This window comes from Corvus kubaryi, unplaced genomic scaffold (assembly GCF_017639235.1).
Source record: "Corvus kubaryi isolate FWS band 111438036 unplaced genomic scaffold, C.kubaryi_AGA036_p1.0 133, whole genome shotgun sequence".
Taxonomy (NCBI): Eukaryota; Metazoa; Chordata; class Aves; order Passeriformes; family Corvidae; genus Corvus; species Corvus kubaryi.
Window position 1 is genome coordinate 22,868,873 of NW_024580667.1, and position 18,362 is coordinate 22,887,234.

The 18,362-nt window shown below is 44.0% G+C and overlaps 1 protein-coding gene across 2 annotated transcripts in view; it reads right to left on the minus strand.

Annotated features, from left to right (window-relative positions):
• Positions 1-262: 262 nt before the first annotated feature.
• Positions 263-18,362, minus strand: part of ADPRHL1 (ADP-ribosylhydrolase like 1) — a 34,345-nt gene continuing 16,245 nt past the window's right edge. The window contains exons 5-8 of one of the 2 annotated variants that reach the window (XM_042039189.1): positions 18,091-18,218; positions 14,466-14,598; positions 13,233-13,386; positions 263-7,342 (exon numbers count right to left, since the gene is read on the minus strand). In XM_042039189.1, the coding sequence (XP_041895123.1) occupies positions 2,713-7,342; positions 13,233-13,386; positions 14,466-14,598; positions 18,091-18,218 (5,045 nt within the window). In that variant the 3' untranslated portion in view covers positions 263-2,712. Of the gene's footprint in view, positions 7,343-12,488; positions 13,387-14,465; positions 14,599-18,090; positions 18,219-18,362 lie in introns of those variants that run through there. The other variant, XM_042039197.1, reaches the window with a different exon arrangement.

The following is an 18,362-nucleotide window of genomic DNA, read 5'->3' on the forward strand; positions in this document are numbered from 1 at the left end:
ATCTGCTGGAGGGCAGGAAGGCTCTGCAGAGGAGTCTGGACAGGCTGGATCCATGGGCCGACATCAATGGTGCGAGGTTCATCAAGGCAAAGTGCCAGGTCCTGCCTTGGGTCACAATAACCCCAGGCAGAGCTACAGGACAGAGAGGCTGGAAAGGTGCCTGGAAGAAAAGGACCTGGGGGTAAACATGAGCTAGAGTGTGCCCAGGTGGCCAAGAAGGCCAAGGGCCTCCTGGCCTGTATCAGCAATAGTGTGGCCAGCAGGACCAGGGCAGTGATTGTCCCCCTTGTACTCAACACTGGAGAGGCCACACCTCAAATCCTGTGCCCAGTTTTGGGCTTCTTGCTATAAGAAGGACATTGTGGAACTGGAGCATGTCCAGAGAAGGGCAATGGAGCTGGTAAAGGGTCTGGAGCACAAGTCTGGTGAGGACCTGCTGAGGGTGTTTAGCCTGGAGAAAAGGAAACTGAGGAGGGACCTCATCGCTCTCTAGAACTACTTGAAAGGCGGTTGTAGTGAGCTGGGTATTGGTCTCTTCTCACAAGTAACAAGCAATAGGACCAGAGGAAATGGTCTCAAGTTGTGCCAGGGGAGGTATAGATTGGATATAAGAAAACTTTCTTCACTAAAATGGGTGTCAGGCATTGGCACAGGCTGACCAGGGAAATGGTGGAGCCACAATCCCTGGAAGTGTTCAAAAAATATGTGGATGTGATGCTTAGGGACATGGTTTAGTGGTGGACTTGGCAGTGCTGGGTAATGGGTGGACACAATAGCCTTAGATATCTTTCCCAACCACAGCGATTCTGTGATTCTCCTGTGCAGGCAGGAGAAGCCAGCTAATAGGGAATTTTTATTCAAGTCTGTTGCAAATGCTCTATGCTTTAAGGACTTTTCTCAAATGTGAAATGAAATAATGGACAAGAAAAAGTAAATTGGGCTTTAGGTTTAGTACAAAGTGGCCTTTATGTTTGCCAGCTTGTAACAGCTTGGTGGGTGAAGTAAACCTCTGTGTGTAAGGGCAGTGTTGTATCTCCAATAAAATCTATTTTAGTTTTTGAGGACTGGAGTGTGATATACAAATGCAGTTTTCATTTTGTGACCCTCCAGATGCCAGAAAGCCTAATTCTTGGCAGGTTGGGAAGGAAAAAGAAGTCAAAGTTTCAGCCTCTTCAGTGGTCAGGAAACACGATGTTCACATGTCCCCGACCGGGCCAGCCCAGTTGTCACTTACGTAACTCGTGTGCATTGTGCTGGCAAACGGGTTTGATCTCAGCTTGCTGCCAGCCTGTTCTTGTCCTTAGTCTCTTGATGGCAGTGGGTGGGGGCACTCTGCCAACCTGGGCTTAAGGAACAGCCAGCCCTCAGCTGAGGAGTGTGGTCATGGAGAGCATCATAAAAATGGAAGGGAATTCACTGCCATGGGGAAGCAGGACCTTGTTTGTACAAACCCTCTCTCCTCCTGAAGTTGGATCCTTAGGATATGCCTTTAGGGTTCCTCCACAGTAGGTTTTAATATGAATGTGTGGCTACAATGCTAAGCTAAACTCGTGTATGGGAGAGTTGGCGCTGTGGGACGTTCTGTCTGTCACGGCTTAACTAAGACACCCAAGGCAGCAACCCTGCCCTCCCTTCTCCAAAACAACATTCATCACACACAAACTTTTTGCAGAAGAGGCTATTATTGTAAACACAAAAAATGATACTGCATTAGTAGGATTCAGTGACACTGGCTGCTTTTTACTGCTCTATTTCACATTGCACTGTAAAATAAAGACTTCCTAAGACTTTAAATGTGAGCTGAGGCACCTGCCTCATGTCTGTGTGCCCCAGCATTTGGAGTGGGACAGATGTCCCAGGAAGAGCTGAATTGCCATGTCAAAGTGTTGAGCCACTCTGGCTTACCTTGTCCTCATGGCCTTTCAGAGTCGAGCTTTTTTGAGCTCTTACACTTGTTGCATATTCATTTTCAGTAATTAAGAACCCCTTGAAATGGTGTACCTTTACAACAATAATACATACAGTGTATGGCCAAAGTGCAAATAGCTTCAGAGGAGGTTAAATCACTATTTTCCCAACATTAATATTAATGAGGCTGAACATTTGCATTTGCCATAAATCCCCTTGTAGCATCAATGTCCTTTGAGGATTTTTCTGCAGATAAATGAAGCATTCCCCTCCTTCCCTCACTACTTCTGCTAGCAATGTCACTCAGTGCAGCAATAGATCAACAGTTGCTGCTAATCTGTGAAAAGGCAGAGCTTAGAACAAGTGCTTTTTGACATAATTAAAGCTACACTGCCTACCACTATTCCTGGAAGAAGTACTAGCAGAGTTTCATTAGAACAAGTAAATACAAATAGAGTTCAGCCTGAACAGTTGTCTTTGTTCCAAACAAAGGCCATTAGTTAGCGAAGAGAATTTGAAGCAGGGCTGAATTCACGCTGATCTCAAAGCCCTTCTCATATTTAATTTATAAACTGATGATTAATTCAGTGATTAGCTAATTCACTTGCAGTGATTAATTTAATTCACGTCTTCAGGCTAATGTTTAAGAAAGAAAAAAAACCTAGCTCTGATAGATGCACATCAATGTCCTTGTGATTAAAAAATGATAATATAATGCCCTGGAGAAAAAAGGAGAAAAGTAAGATCAAGAGAATTGGTAGCATGATCTGTTGTAAGTTCTTGCCTAAGCTGCAGCTGTAATTTTTAGCTGTGATGTTTAAATGTGTCAGTTACTCTAATGATCAATGGTTTGAAAGCTGAATCTAAGGATCCTTCACTGTAGCTTTCCACTGTGTATTTTGAGAATGGTGTTGCTTTAGAGCAGTCCTCCAGCTCTGCTTTTTTCTCGCTTGTTTTGCCAGCTGCCTGCCCACTCCCCTCCCTTTCAGCAGCGTCTTTCTCATGCCTCACCAAAGTCTTTGACGAGAGTGCTTTGTACTTCTTAAATCCAGGCTGCTTTTCTCTATTTCCAGCAGGATTTTCCTCATCTTTTGATGCAACATGTAATGATGAGGACGATTTGGGGGATTTCTCTGTATTAGACAAACTGGTCTCTTTTGGGACAGCACTGCTTTTACAGTTTATGCCATTGCTTGGCAATGGAGCTTGATAGCTTCTGAAATCCATCACAGGGCCCTCCTCTCCTGAGCCATGATTGCTGTGCCTCTCTGACTGGACTGAAGAACCGATCTTATATTTCTCTCTTCTCTCAGGTTCCCTCTTCTTTTCTGGACTACCAGTCTTATGCGTTGGTTTTTCATCATATGGTGGTGGCAAATGCTCCTTTTTGGCTGTGGCATTATTTTCTTGAGACTTCACAGGCAAATTTGAGTATGGGGACTGGCACATCCCAGAAGTTGGATCTTTGCTCTTACGTTTTACAGCATTTAAATCAGGCTTTGTAAAACTTTTGGATACAGTTTTTGGTTTTTCTCCTCCTGGAATATTTTTCTCAGGCTTCAATAATTTACTTGAAGGAGGTAACTGATGGTTCCCAGAACCTTGGTATTTATCTTTCTCTTTTACAGCCTTTTCTTCAGGTGACCTGGTGTCCTCTCTTGCTGGCGTCTTTTGCTTCCTCTCTCCTGAAGTGCTTTTTTCTTGAGGCTTCAGCACTCTGTTTGAAGAAGGCAGCTTCTCAGAATTTGTATCTTCATCCTTTTTTTTTACAGAATTAGTACCAGGCTTCTTAAAACCTGAAGAATCTGATGGTTTTTGCTTTTGTTCTGGAGTAATTTTTTCTTGATTTCTTTTCTTATTTAATGTTTCTGGTGGTACTGATGAATACTTCCTGGAACTTGGAAGTTTGTCTTTCTCTTTTGCAGTATTTGTATCAGGTGTTGGAAGACCTTCAAATCTCATTTGCTGTTTGTCTCCTGGAATATTTTCCTCATGCATTTCTGATTTTCTTGATGGAGGTAGCTGGTGCTTCCCAGAAAACTGCTGCTCAATATCTTCTTTTACTACCTCTGTTGCAGGTGATCCAGTGTCTTCTGCTGCTGGTGTCGTTTGCATCCTCTCCCTTGAAGAGCTTCTGTCTTTGCAATTTGGCACTTTGTTTGAAGAAGATGACTGGAACTTCTCAGAGGTATGTTGAGCCTCTTTTTTGTCTGACTTAGTTTCAGGCTTTACAAGGTCACCTGGTGACATCTGTTTCTGTGTCTCTAGAGTGCTATTGTCCTCATCAGAGGTCTTATTGTCTTGCCTTGCTGTATTTCTTGGTGGCATTGAATAATTGTTGAAGTCTGACTTGGTGTTTTCTAGCCCTTCACTGTCATTTGCATGTTTCATTGGCTCATCTGATGAGTCCCGGTGGTTCTTCCTGTTATTGCAGTAGATGTCTTCATCTCCTGTCATATTATGTTTGTGTTTCACAAAATCTCTTGGAGGTGCTAGATGCTCCAAACTCTGTCCAGTATTTTTCACTCCTTGAATGTTCGTATCATGCTCTGATGAAGATAACTGGGATGTTTGAGGTCTATGAGCATCATTCTCCTTTGAAGAGTTATTATCATGATCCACAGTATCATTTGGTGGGAATACTTGTTCCTGCTCAAATTTAGGCAAGACATTTTTTTCTTCTTTCTCTTCTGTCTCCATTCTATCACTTCCATCCTTCATGTCATCATCTGAGGAGAAGAGCTTATCCCTTGTGTGTTCAGATATCTTGTTTCTACTTTTTGCATCCTTCTTTTGGTCTGAGACCAATTCAGTTGATGAAGGAATTGGGTTCTCTTCCAGCATATCACATCCTTGTTTTTTGGTATCATCTAATGTTGGTGTTTTGCTCTTCTCCAAGGGTAATGGGGGTTCTCTTGCTAGCGTGGTTTTATTTTCATGTTTTCCTGGCTTTGTGGTTGAATGTGAAAGACAGTTCTCAAGTCTCTGACATGTACTTGTCTCTTTGTCAGTAGAGTTTTCATTTTCTGTTGCATGATTTGGGAATAGTGCTTGGTTCTTAAAATCACACATAGTTTTCTTCTCCCCCATTGTGTCATTCCCACCATTTGTCAACTCATCTGAAGGGGGGTGTGGATGCTTCTCAGAGCCATGGCTGTCATGCTCATGTTGCACACCACCAGCTCCCTGTCCCACCAGATCAATAGGCGGAAGTGCTGGAGGATTTCCAAGAGTGTGATGGATACTTTGTCCTGCAATCCCACTCATTGATATTGGTAAAGGGGTTGACAAGGGTGACTTCCATGCCTCAGAGTCAGGCCAGGGCATCTCATCCACAGTGTCCTCTTCATGCTCAATGAAAGATTCAAATGGCCTGTGGCAGGTCTCCAGGTCAGTTAAGGAACTCCTGTGCAGGGCTTGATTGTTTGAGTGATTCATCATTTCATTTGATGAAGATAATTTATCTGTCCCCAAATCTTCTTCTGAAATAAAGGAACTGTGCTTTACAAGGTCACCTGGCAAAGGGCTTTGTGTCTTTTCCAAAGGAGAAGAGGTGTCCTTTTCTTCTGCAGCACCAGGCTTTGGCTCCAGGCTCTCATTTGAGGAGAGTATAGGTTTGTTCTGATTTGCACCTGGAATTGGCATGTCCACATCGGAAACACTATTTTGGGAGCTACAATTGATTTGAGGAGGCTGTGGCTGCGTAGTTTTAAATTCATTTTGCATTTGGCTGTTGGGTGTTTTATTCTCCTTGTCCTCCATATTTGGGATATAACTATTATTTTTGCTAGAAGACATTTTGTCTTCACTGTGAAATTTTGCTTCCTCAGAACATTTGCGTCTTAAATCCAGTGCCTCTTTTTGGACCATTGGTGGCTTTGTGCCAGAAGCTGGTATTAGGACAGTTAGCTGTTGATCATCCATTGGAGACTCAACTTCACAAGATGCTGAAAATCTTGGAGAGTAAAATGGCAGAATGTTTTCCAGCGCTTTCTGCTCTGGAAAACATTTTTGGCCTGCAAAGAAAGGATCCTCTTCTGACTCTGTGAGCTCTGTGTCATCTTCCTCTGAGCTGTATACATACATCGATATTTCAGGAATCTCTCCTGGTTTAGTATCCTGAGGGCTTTGCTCGTGGGATTCTTCAGCTGTGCTAGAGTCAGGCGAGTCAGAAGGTGGGCTGCCTTCCTTAACAAGTTGCAGAACACAGGTAATTCCCAATAGTGAAGATGTGTCAGGCCCAGCTGGCATGTTAGTTCTGTCACAATCTAGACCACATTCTGATAAGGGAGGAATGCAGTCTGCAAGAGCTTTGTTTTTATGAGTAGTTGAAGAGTTACCTAGAACAGGATGAAAGTTGGGTGCCTGGTTTGTGGAATCTATTTTAGCACAGTCCTTTGCATCCAACATGGCCTCTGGTGCCATGAGTAACTCTTCTTTGTCCTCCCTGTCCTGTGCTGCATTTGCCAGTGTTTTGTTCTCTCCATGGTCTCTGTTGGATCCTTCCTTTTCGTTCAGTAGTGTTCCCTGACCAAAAGGCTGGTTTGTGGCATTATTTTTCGACCAGCTCCAGGGATGGTTAATTTTTGTAGCCATGCTTAGTCTGGGCACTGGGACCATAGAGCACACTAAATTTTGGGACTCTGGACTCTTTATACCTGTGGCTGTCATTGCTGCCATGCGCAGCACTCTGACCTCAGGCTTATGAATAGTTTTTCTGCTCTGAAAGCTTTTAGTCTTTCTTTCACCTTTGCGCAAGAGGGATGCTTTCACCTCTGCAGCTGAGCAGAAAGCACTTTGTTCAAACTGCTCCTTCAGTTTGGACAGGACTGAATTCTTGTTGACTATTTTTGGCAAACTGATGTTTGCTCCCTTCTTTTTCCAGCTGGGAGACTTCTCCTTTGCTTCTTTTTCTTCAGCAGCTAAAAATTTCTTCAGGATGTTCTTCACTGTGTTTTTTCCAGGCACATTACTCCACCTTGCCCTCTCACTGGGTGCTGTGTCTTCATCCTCCTCCACTGCTTTTCCATCTCCCTTCCTGTCTCTACTTCTGTCCAGCTTGTTACCAGCCCTGCTCATCCACAGCTTCTCTTTAATGACCAGTTTGCCAACTTCTCTTCTCTTCTTGGTGTACGGCTCACGATTGTTGTTTAGAAACCTGGACCGCAAGAGCTGAAATCTGGTTGGATACTGAACCCTGACTGGACCTGGACATGGCTGGTTAGAGCTCACCTGGTTTTCTTTACCTTCTGCCCATTTTGTCCTCTTGTTGCTGATCTCTGGATCACCAGCTGCGAGCTCAGTGACGTATAGCAGCAGACTGCTGAGAACCTCAAAGGCTCCTGGCTCTGTTGCCATCCTATTGAGCTTCTTCTTCAGCACCAGAGGGTCTATAAGCATCTTATCATCTCCACAGAAGTGTGTGCTTTTGGTGCTGTGCAAGAGAAAACATAAATATCTTTTCAAGTCATGAACATTGTCACTATCTTCTTACTTTGCTTTAATGGCATGCTGCTACGCATGAAATGGAAAAAACACTTAAATTTAGAACGTCTCAAGAGAGTTGATGTTAGTGGCCTGTTAAAAAGCATGCAAAGTGGTCAACAAGCTTCATGAGGCGTGGTGTAGCAGGACTGTCAGGGCTTCACATCGTCCCACACAGCACTGTCAGCTCTTTCTTCTGTTTTTTGTGGGCAGTGGAAGCACTTTGGGAAGCAAGCAATGCTAGTTGGGTCACTGCATCTCCTCTGTGCCACTAGTCCCTCGTTTAGTATTACCATGTCCTAAAGTGAGGGCAACACTGAAGTTGCTTTCCTTTTTTGCTAGGTAAAGTGTAGGCAAAAATAAATATGATGAGACTGCAGTTAGCAGGAAACCATGGTTCTGTCTCTGGTTTATAAAACCAGACACCGACCATTAAAACAAAATATCAAGGTTGAGGGGCCCAAATGTGCCACTCATGGTTTTTGCTATTGGTACAGCTTAGAAGTCAGTAGATACCTCCCCAGAATTGAAAAAACACAACCGGGTTTCTGTTATTTGCTTTTTGATAGCATTCAAATCTGACATCAGGACTATGCTCTTAAATCTGCTTTGTGAAGGCTATCACCACAACAGCAACCCTGGCAATGTCCCTTGACTACAACATCTTTTAATCTGGAGGAAGAAGGATGGTGTGTTGGACCTTTGCTTGTTTGAAGAATCAGGCCTTTGGACAGCTGGGGATTTAGGCAATGCTTTAATTGGTGTGGATCAGTTACTAAATAAAATACTGAACTCAGCACAGAAGCTGGAGCTTGAAGTCAATAACAATAGATGGGCCTAGGAGGAAAAAATCAAGAGGTGTCAGCTTTCTGACACCATGAAAAGCTGGAAGGTTACTTCACTGTGCAGTGAAATAGTTTCAGGCACAGAATGCAGCCTGCACACCCGGAGGGGATTAATCTTTATGAGCAGAAGTGGAATAAAAAATTCTTTAAATTAAGTCCACATGTAGAAAATGAAGAAAGGCTTCAAAGAGTCTCATCCTTTAGGGAGTGTCAAGCTTGGAAGGTTGTGGAAGGCCCAGCTGTGCCTTAGCAGCTGGTACCCCATGGCCTCTGAAAGAAACTGGACACGGCCCCCCACTGCAATATTAGGGAGGCTGTTTGCGAAGTGAGGGGCTGATCCCCGTCCAGTTGGGTTGTGACATTTGAATTCCGCTTGGCTGCATTTCAAGTGCACATATTGAAAATGACATCCCTCATCAGATGGATGAAGTTGCCATCTTGAATGGAAGAAGGTCTATTTATAATGACTTTGTAGGTATTTTTAAAGGCCAATAAAAGAAAATGCCTGACAACTGGCCCATGTCTAATGTGACAAACAATACCTTGTAGGTTTTGATTGGGAATAACCACATTTCAGCACAGCACAGGTGGTATCATCCACCCTCTCCCTTACCAAATTGACCACAGTCAAGGAGGCAAAGCTTCTACGTTACACCAAGAAGCCCATTTGTCTCAACTATGGGAATTTTCAGAACAAAGAAAGAACCAGAATTCAGAGTATAATTGGCTAAAAATATCCTAGTTCATTCCCTCTCCTAGCAAGTCTGCCGATATTTTAACTGCAAGATTGCCATCCCTCTCCTCCCTAACTAGTGTCTAGTGTTTTCAGAAAAACATGTGGGACCATCAACCAATATGTTTTAGGGTCATCTCTGATCTCTCAGAACAGCAGTGGAACCAGATGCCCTGCTTACCTCTCCCTTCTGGACTGCTTTGGATGCTATAAATGGCCACAGTAAAATACAGACTAGTCTTGCTTTCAGCATAGCCAAACTTGTATTGATTGTGAAGGAAAGAGGATCAGACTCTCTCTGCTAGGAATATTCACAGTAATTAATCACGTATGAGCTATAAAATTCAAATAGCTTCATTAAAATATACAATGAGCGAGGTCTATTCCAGGATTTCCTTTTCCATGTTAGAGTGTTATTATAGGATGCCATCTGAAATGTAGCATGTGTGGGAATACTGCATTGCCTTAAGTACCAAGACATGTTGCATGGGTTGAGTGTTTGATCCATATTCACCAGCCAGCAGCAGAAAATGAACAAACAGCTATGGCACCTATTTAGGGCATCTGCAGTTCTTCCAAGATGACGTCACCTGCAAACGACCATCGTGACCATGTAAATCTGAAATGCATTCTGTGCAAGGGCAGTGGTACGATGACACTGAATTCTGAGACCACCACAGAAAATGGAGGTAGTGGATGAGTCAGCTTTGACCTAGTGTTTGGAAAACACCATGGTTCCCCCTCAAGGAAGGAGGGCTAAGTAAGAGGTTTCTCATGTTTGGGAGCATGACCACCATTCTCAACAGGCTAAGTCATCATCCCTAATTTTTCCTTACTGTCTTTTCCCAAGTTGCATCCTGCTGTTCTTAAACTATGTCACTTATCAATGAAATATAGTCACCTCTATATCACCTACAGACAGTCAATTATAGTCCCATTGGGAGTACCTCGACAGGTAGTCCCCAGGAATAGAGGGAGCCCCATGCCAGCAGAATTCACTTCCCAGTGCCATGAGCTATGCCGTATGGCAAGGCAGATACTTGGGCTCCTCCCTGATCCTGTGAAATGGCCTAACATGTACTTTATCCCCCTCACCCCTCTCTTCCTCTGGAGATGCTGGTTTTCACTCTTTTTAATGTGTGTGATGTGCCTCAGTGTGCTCCTGGTTCATGGAAGTGCTGCTGCATGGTTTTCAGTGTCTGGAGGACAGACTACTTGGACCTGCAGAGGAGGCAGGGCCACCTTCAAAAGTTTTGTCTTCTTGGCCCACAAATAATTAATATGCATAGGACAGGCTGCTTAGTTACTTATTTATAGGTTCTTTGGGGACACTGATCACAGGCAGCATCAGAGTGGTAACAGCCTAATATGCTAATGGGCATCAGTGCAACCCTATCCCGCTGGCTGGCCTGTCCCAGAGAAACCTCTGCAGTGGATACCGCTGTGTTGCAAGCGGAGGAGAGCTGAGGTGCCAAGGGGAAGGGAGAGGAGCTGGCACTCTCTCCCAGTTCTGCCCGCTGCCTCCTGCACCAGTGTTTTCCATTCTGTTAGGGGTTCAGATGTTGCTGAGTAGCAGCGGGTGGTGGCATCCCATGGCATTTGCTAAAAGCATACAGTTACAGGATTTTCTGGTTTACTGTCTCTGGAGTGGAAAAGAGAAGGCCCCGTCTCCTGATCCTGAATTTCATGTTAAATATCTGATCACCATTTTAGACACTGAGGCAGCCTGAAGGACTGGCTGTTGCAGGGACAGTGGCATGGGCAGGAGGAGACAGCACTATGGAGGCTTCATCAAAAAACAAGAAACAAATTGGAAAACACTGTCCAGCCTGCAAAAGTTGTCAGAGATCAATGGATTTGTCTGCCTTACTGTTGGTAGGCACTGGGGAAATGCCCATGAGCTAGAGTGTGCAAAGTGCTGCATCCCATAGCCTTCCTCATCCCTGGACGTCCCATCACTACCTGGTTCTGTGTGGTGTCCAATGACCTGCCCCTAGATAAGGAAGACAATCAGGACCAGCTCTGCCCACTCAAACCAAACAGGCCTTTTGAGTGTGTTCAATGAAATGATGGCCAAGGCACTGCTCACCCCAACAGCTGCAGAAATGGTGCTTTATAGGTTCAATCTTTTTTTTCACCTTTTAAATGAGATTCTCTTATTGATCTCTGAAACACAACTTAGTCCTGCCCAGGCTGGATAGAAGGTAAAGTGGGAAAAATTATGAAAGCTCTTAATTTTTGTCAGTGATTATTTTTTTTCTAAAGGAAGAAGAAAAGCCAAAGTACTAGAGAAAGTCCTACCTTATGCAGAATATGTTCTTCTCTCTTCTCTACTGCTGAATTTATTACAGGAGTGCTAGAGGCATCCTAAACTAGAAGCAATGTTTTCAGAAAGTCTTGGTATTGTCTGGCACCAAAAGCTACTGACACAACTGCTGCCTTTGGTTTAACACATCTCCAAAGCAAACAAGAAAGCACCTTGCAAAGCTGCCAAGAGAAAACATGCTAAAACAACAGTGCGAGAAGTAACGCATCGTAGGGAAAACCTTTTCATATGGACATTGTCATGCAGGCTGCTATTCCTACTGACAGGCATCACCTGCTCCTGTGTCTGCCTCATAACATCCCAGTGATGAGTCCAGCAATGGCTTACATGGAAAAAGGCGTAGGAAAGTACTCATGTATTTTTAGCTATCTTTTTAAAACACAGTTCAGCAGCTGGAGAAAGACAGGAGAAACCAACACCACGTAGGCAATCACACACGGTGGAAATTAGAAAGCATTACGCAGACCTCAGTTTCTGAACTTCTAAGGTAAAACATGAGGTTAAACACAGGAACAAATTCTGAGCTTGCTTCTGCATTATTTCATAGAGGATTCCAGATTTGTGCCTGTGCTGCTCTTGGGGGCATTAGGATCTCCGTCGTCAAGGTCTACTGTTTGCTTTGTTTGTGGTATGCAACTTTTAACCCAATCATGGTTTGTTGGTTTTCTTGAAAAATGAGGAAATAAAAGAAAAAGGGAAAGAAGAAAAAAAAAAACCAACAGGGAAAGGCAAAGAGGAAGAAAAAGAAAAAAGAATGAAAAAAAGGACAAGAAGTAATAAAAATTAAAATTAGAAAAAAATAAAAAAGGAAAAAAGAAAAAATAGAAAAAAGAAAAAAGAAAAAAGAGAAAAAAGAAAAAAGAAAAAAGAAAAAAGAAAAAAGAAAAAAAGAAAAAAAAAAAGAAAAAAGGAAAAAGTTGAAGTAGAACTTGGAGAGGAGAGGTGAGATGAAGCCAGGCAAGGAAAGGCAAAAAAGAACAAAAGGTAATAAAAGGAAGGAAAAAAAAAAGAAAAAAGGTAAAGCAGTTGTAACTTTTCTTCTTGGGGTTTTCGTGGTGCTCAGACTTATGAAACGTATCACAGCCTAACCGTTGACCTATTACAACTGCTTGAAGACCTCAGCCAAAAATTCTGATACTGATACACCAACATATAATCTGTTCCATCTAAAAATAAAGACTGATACTTAGAAAATAGTGCAAGATTAATTTATTTACAAATATTTCAGCCAGTTATATTTTAGAGAAACTTTTGTTCTGAAGACTGAAGAAGAATAAGAACATAATTCGGAAATTTTAGACACACTGATCAGAAATTTTAGACACACTGATGCTTTGCTGTTCCTTGGAGGTATTTTTAGTGTTGGCTTTTCCTTTTCTGGAAGCTTCTAATGTAACAATACTTTACACCACAGTGCTGATACAGGGATCAGTGATTCATTAAAAGTAATCCACGAGACATTAGGTTTACAAGTGTCACAGACACATTAGATTTGAGAACAAGGAGGGACACAGTGGTGAAAGGATTGTCAAATATACAGAGAATATCCCTGTAAGTGGGTACTACCATTAGTTTTGCAAGAAAGCATTAGTTCTGAAAATTAATTTTGTATGTGTAATTACTGGAAACAGCTGTTTAGGAAGTGGTATTATAGCAAGTTAGACTGAAATCAGTCAAAAGAAGTTTTATTTATTTTTTGCCATTTGAGGTTTAAGCAGCACTCCTTATATTTAGAAATCCCTCCATCTGTAAAAACCCCACAAATATCGCATATATCTAATCAGTCTAATAATTCAGCTATGTTCACTTGCACGCGATGTACATAGAGCTCTTCAGACTAACTCAGGGCTACTTCCTTCTCTATGAATGCCAGTCAGATATCTACAGGGTTTGATATAGTCTTTATAGAAAGAGAAAATGGCAGAAACTGCTTTACTTTTCCTCCATGGATAGTCGGTAAAGATTCTCGCCCAAGAACTCGAGCCTCTCCCTTTGTTCCAGGTCCTGGTACAAGCCCTTGGGCACCTTGCTCAGGCCGTAAACCAGGCCGAACAGGCAGCCAGCGATGGACCCAGTAGCCGCGCTTTCCCCTGCAGGTTTAAGCACAGTTGCAGTGGTCTCTTAGTGTCACCTTCACACACACAACCAAAAAACTGCGCTGCACAGAGGAGGGAATATTCCACACTGATGGAGTGCAGTGGGAGCATGTTGGGCCAGTCCTAAAGGCTGAGGATGCCTAAGTAAAAGAGTGTTGCCAAAGCAAGCACATGGAGATGCCACTGTGGTGTGAACTCCTGGGCTGGGAGCTCACTTGGTTTTGGGAAAATCTACCCCAGCACAGCAGCTCTTACAAGCAGCTAGCCATTGCTAAGAACAAAGGAGGGAATAATAGTTGTTGGGGTGTCTACTATACAACAAAGGTCCTGGACTGGAGAGTGTCCCTTCCCTCCTCACAGCGCAGCACAGCACTGTGCAGGCTCTAAAACATCCAGTCTTGCTGAGGAGCACTGATGCTCTGTGCATGCAGTGCCTGTGGGTTTGTGCCTGCCAGGGTTTGCAGTGGGGGACTGTGAGCTCTCACCACTGTGTTGGGGCAGGTGAGAGACCCAGAGCCCCTGCAAAGGGCCCACACCACATCGGGAGGGAGTGGGTGATTCAGGGCTGGGGTCCTACCCACCCCAGCTACGCTGGCCCTCCCAAAAGCGCAGCAAGATGCGTCTGCTAATAAGAAAGTTCTCTCTCACAAAGCTGTAGAAGTACTTAATTGTGTGCCTCTAAGTGCTGGATTTTATTTGGCTGTCACTTGTTTGGGTGCTATATTATTTTTCTCCCTTATTTAGTTTCAGTACATGCAGCTAAAAGGTTGTTTTGCCAAAGGTGCTTGTGTTCTGTCAGGAACTGTCAGCCCTTTAGAAAGTCCAGCCTGCTGGACTTACTCCTCATGACCTCGGGCAGAACCATGAGATGTAGGAGGAACAACATATGAAAAGTGCCATTAATGGCTTGTGTGGCAGCTGCTGCCAGAAGAATGGGGCTTAGAGGATAAAACCAGAGGGGAGAATGTTACGGACAGCATGGCAGATTGGCCAACAGAGGCAGCTGACAGCCAGGAAGGCGCTACCCTGGCCCTGGCGAGGGAGCAGGGGTGGGAAGCACAGGGGACCCTCACCTCCGTGGAACATGGAGCGGTTGCAGAGCTCCGTCCAGTCCCCGCCGCAGCCCATCAGGGCGTCGTACGCGATCATGGGGGCGTCGTGGCCTCGTCTTCCCCCACGGCCTTCGGAGCTCCACCGCCTGTACGTCTGCGGGAGAGACAGCACTGTCAGGGCAGGGTACTGGAACTGCAGGCGTGGGGCACTTGGCCACGCCGGGCTGGAGTCTCCCCTGCCAAGTGGGAATGGCTCATTGGGCTGCGAAGGGCGGCAGGGGCTGGGCTGTGCTGCCGGCTCCTCTGTGTGTGGCGTGGGACGAGCCACAGCGGCAGCTCCAGCAGCCCCGGTGATGCCCGAGGTGCTAATGTAAGCCAGCACTCCAGCTTAATGCAGCCAGTTCCTGGCAGGCCAAGAGGCTGGTTTAAGCAAGCCAGAAATGCCAAAAAGTAGATGAAGATAGCTTTCAAGTTCACATCCTAGAAATTCCTTACCATATAAAAAATTAAGATTGGTAAGTCTTTGTCAGTCCTCTTCCTGCCTCTGGGAAATATTTTCAACTCCCCTTGTCACACATTTGCGAATGTTTCAATTAGCCAAGTTTTCATAGGGGGTGAAAATGTTCTGATTCAGTAATTTCTTTAGGGCCTTAGTTTGAGACTATGTTAATTCAAGCCCCTTCCTCTGTCTTTTTCTTGCCAAGCCTTTTCTCTCCTCTTCTAAAAGCTCTTGTTGAACAAAAGGGAAAATAACTTGCAAATGTCACAGTTCTTCCCCAGGAGAAGGAAGAAGAAAGAACTCCAAACCCACAGTGAGGTTTGCAAAGGAAAATCGGATTTTCTCTAGAGCAGATACCTCCAGCCCCAAATCCCCAAATTATCTCAACACTAATAAATTTATAGTTAAAAAATACCTTCCTATTAAGAAATGGGCAGCTTTATTTCCTGACGTTTACCTTACATCATGGCAAGTTGAATTGTTGCTGGTTGGCTGGCTCTTGGCTTCTGCAAAGTGTATGAAGAGTTTGCATTTCTCTCTATTCATTTTCACCTCAGCCATTTCATACTTGGCTGAGGTTTATCTACACATACATCAAACAAGGCAGAGTCAGACTACAGCTTCACTCTGCTGCTTCCTTTTTTTTTTCTTTTTTACAATTTAGGAGATTATTTATGCCTTTATGCTGTCCTCTGCCCCATGCAAATTTCCAGCCTTATTGCTGCAGTTTGGATGCTAGTGGAGCAGCATGAACACACATGCAATGCTACCAAAGGCAGGAGGGCTCAGCACAGAGGGGCTATTCTGGGTGTGCAGCCGGGTGGCTCAAGTGTCACTCTGGTTATTCCTCCTCATCCCTGATGCTCTGCACACATCTGATGTCATCTTGCCTTGTTGAAACAGCTTTACATTGGGGATAGCTGTCCTAGGACTGAACCTGGCGGGACTTAGCTGCACCAAGGCAGCACTTCCCGAACTTCTTCCTTCTCCTTTCAGCTCCAGCGCCTTTGTGCAGCCCTGTGCTGTGCTGTGGCACCAGCCCAAGCTTGCCTTGGGCCAGCAAGAACCTAGTACTTGGATGGGTGTCAGCAGGCACTCTCCTGCTGAAGGCACTGAGCTGTTGCCAAGCCCAGGAGGTAATTCACTCATCCCCTCCTTGCTGTCAACCCCTGCCACCAGTACTTACAGCTGCCTCTGACTTCCTCACCCTTCAGGAGCTCACCTGCTGCTGGCTAGCACTCCCTTTCCATTCTTTTTTTCCCCCTGCTTCCTGGGTTCTTTCACACTGCTGGTTTAAGCAATTCCATCTTAAGGAAACAAGGTCCTTACAGTCTAATTGTCCTGAATGACTTTGGTTTGGTTCCTCCCTCATTTTGTGGCACATTGTGTCCATCACAGGAAAGCGAGCCAGGCGAGTGTTTTGTTTGCAGAATCAAGGCTGATCCCACATGTTGAGAAATGTCTGCCCATGCACTGTGTATCTAACATCTTCCAAATGCGCATCACTGAAAAATTACATATACCAGCTTATAGAGAATGTGGCCTTTGCTGCAAAGCATTTCAAGGGGTGATTTGTTTTTGGGAGAGAAATTGCCTTTGAAACATGCTTGGATCAGTCCAAGCCACATTTGAGGGCTTCACTTTCACATACAGCTGGCACTGTGCCTGAAGAAAGGTGTACCTGGCCAAACAGGAACATGTATGGTGACCTGTTGGCAAGGGTTGTGCCAGATACTGGTGCTTTATTAACTGCACATGGAAAGTGAGTGGCTGTACTCCCAAACGCAAGGGGACAGCTAGTCTGGACAAAAGGCAAAGAGAGAGCACTCCTGGGAAAAAGGCAGGCAGAGTTGTTACCTTCTCCTTGTCTGTTCTTTCCATAGCTATTAGCACACTGATGAAGTATCTCAGCTTCTGCCAGGCTGTGATTTCTGCCTGCTGATTTGAGGGTCAAGCACCATTTTTCCTTTCTTGTTCATCAAAATAAATAGTCAATAGGCCAAAAGAGTTGGGCTAGGGTAATGAAGGTAAATTTTGCTTCTGCATTAGGAATTCATACAGTTCTCTCTTGAAATGACCGTGCGAAATTACTGTTTTGGTTTAATCTCTCCTAAAGCTTTGCTAAGACTCCAGTGGTACCAGAAGGACTATAAAACTAGTAGCAAATTCATGGCACCGATTTAGTAAAATAAATCTGGAAGGGAATCTGTTCTTTAGAGTGAGCAATTTCTTACTACCTGCAGTCAATCAGACTTCCATAGGCACCTTTCACTGCACAGATAATCACCCAAGCATACACAAGGTGACTTCTGAGCATAGAACTATGCTTAAATAGTCTGGAAAAAAAAGATTGGTTTATGGCAAAAGGTGACAAGAACCACATACTTATTGCTTAGCTGCCAAGTGGAGAGCTTTGGGAGGTGCCAGCATGTATCAGATAGCTGTAAACACCAGGAAAGAAGACACATTATTTCTCTCGAGTTAAGAAGATACAACCAGCAAAGAAAAGATCATGTACACTATAAAATAGTATCTCATGGAATGTGGTGAAACATCATCTCTCAAGACACTTAAAACTAGCTTGGCACAGCCCAAGCTGGCAGAGAATCAATCACTTGGCATGTCTGTCTTCTGCTCGAAGAACCAAAAAATCATAGACTGGTTTGGGTTGGAAGGGACCATAAAGGCCATTGAGTTCCAATCCCCCGCCATGGACCAGGATACCCTCCACTAGATGTGACCAAATCCAGCTTCTAATACCTGGGGATATTTCTGTGGGACTCTGGCCATAGCTCCTTAGGCTTTAATGAGAGCCCCAGGCAAGACATTTGCCTTTTCCACCTTCAGATAGCCATGGCCTATGTCCTGTACCTGCTCTGGGTACCAGACCATTAAGTCTGTCTCTCTGCACTGTTTTCTCTCATTGCAGCAAACCCAGGACTGGCGGCAACTGCTTTTTTTTTTTTTGAGCTAACATGTACCTGAGCCAAGGACGGGAGCTGTTTTTTCTTTCTTGAAATTTCAGAAAAAAAAAAAATTTCCTGACTACTCTGGCAGCAGAATCAGTTGAAAAATAGTGGTTTGTCTCTTTGAAAATACCTCTTTTGGTTCAGAGCCATCCCAAGAAGTTTTGGAAGTTGCAGTTACCTTTTCTCTCTCCTCTGCATCATAGTTGGCTGGAAAGACAGGTTGATTCTGATTTTCCTCATTGATTTCTCTCTCCTCCAAATAAAACTGCCACTTGGCTTCAAAGTAAAACCAGTGCTCCTGATATTCTGAAGGCAAAAGAAATTAATGATGTAGTATTTCATTTTGAGAATATTTTCAGTTCTTCTTTAACATATTTTAAGGATAATGACAGTGTTGACTGATACGAAACCCCAGGTATTTTACAGTAATATACTGCATATATACTAAGT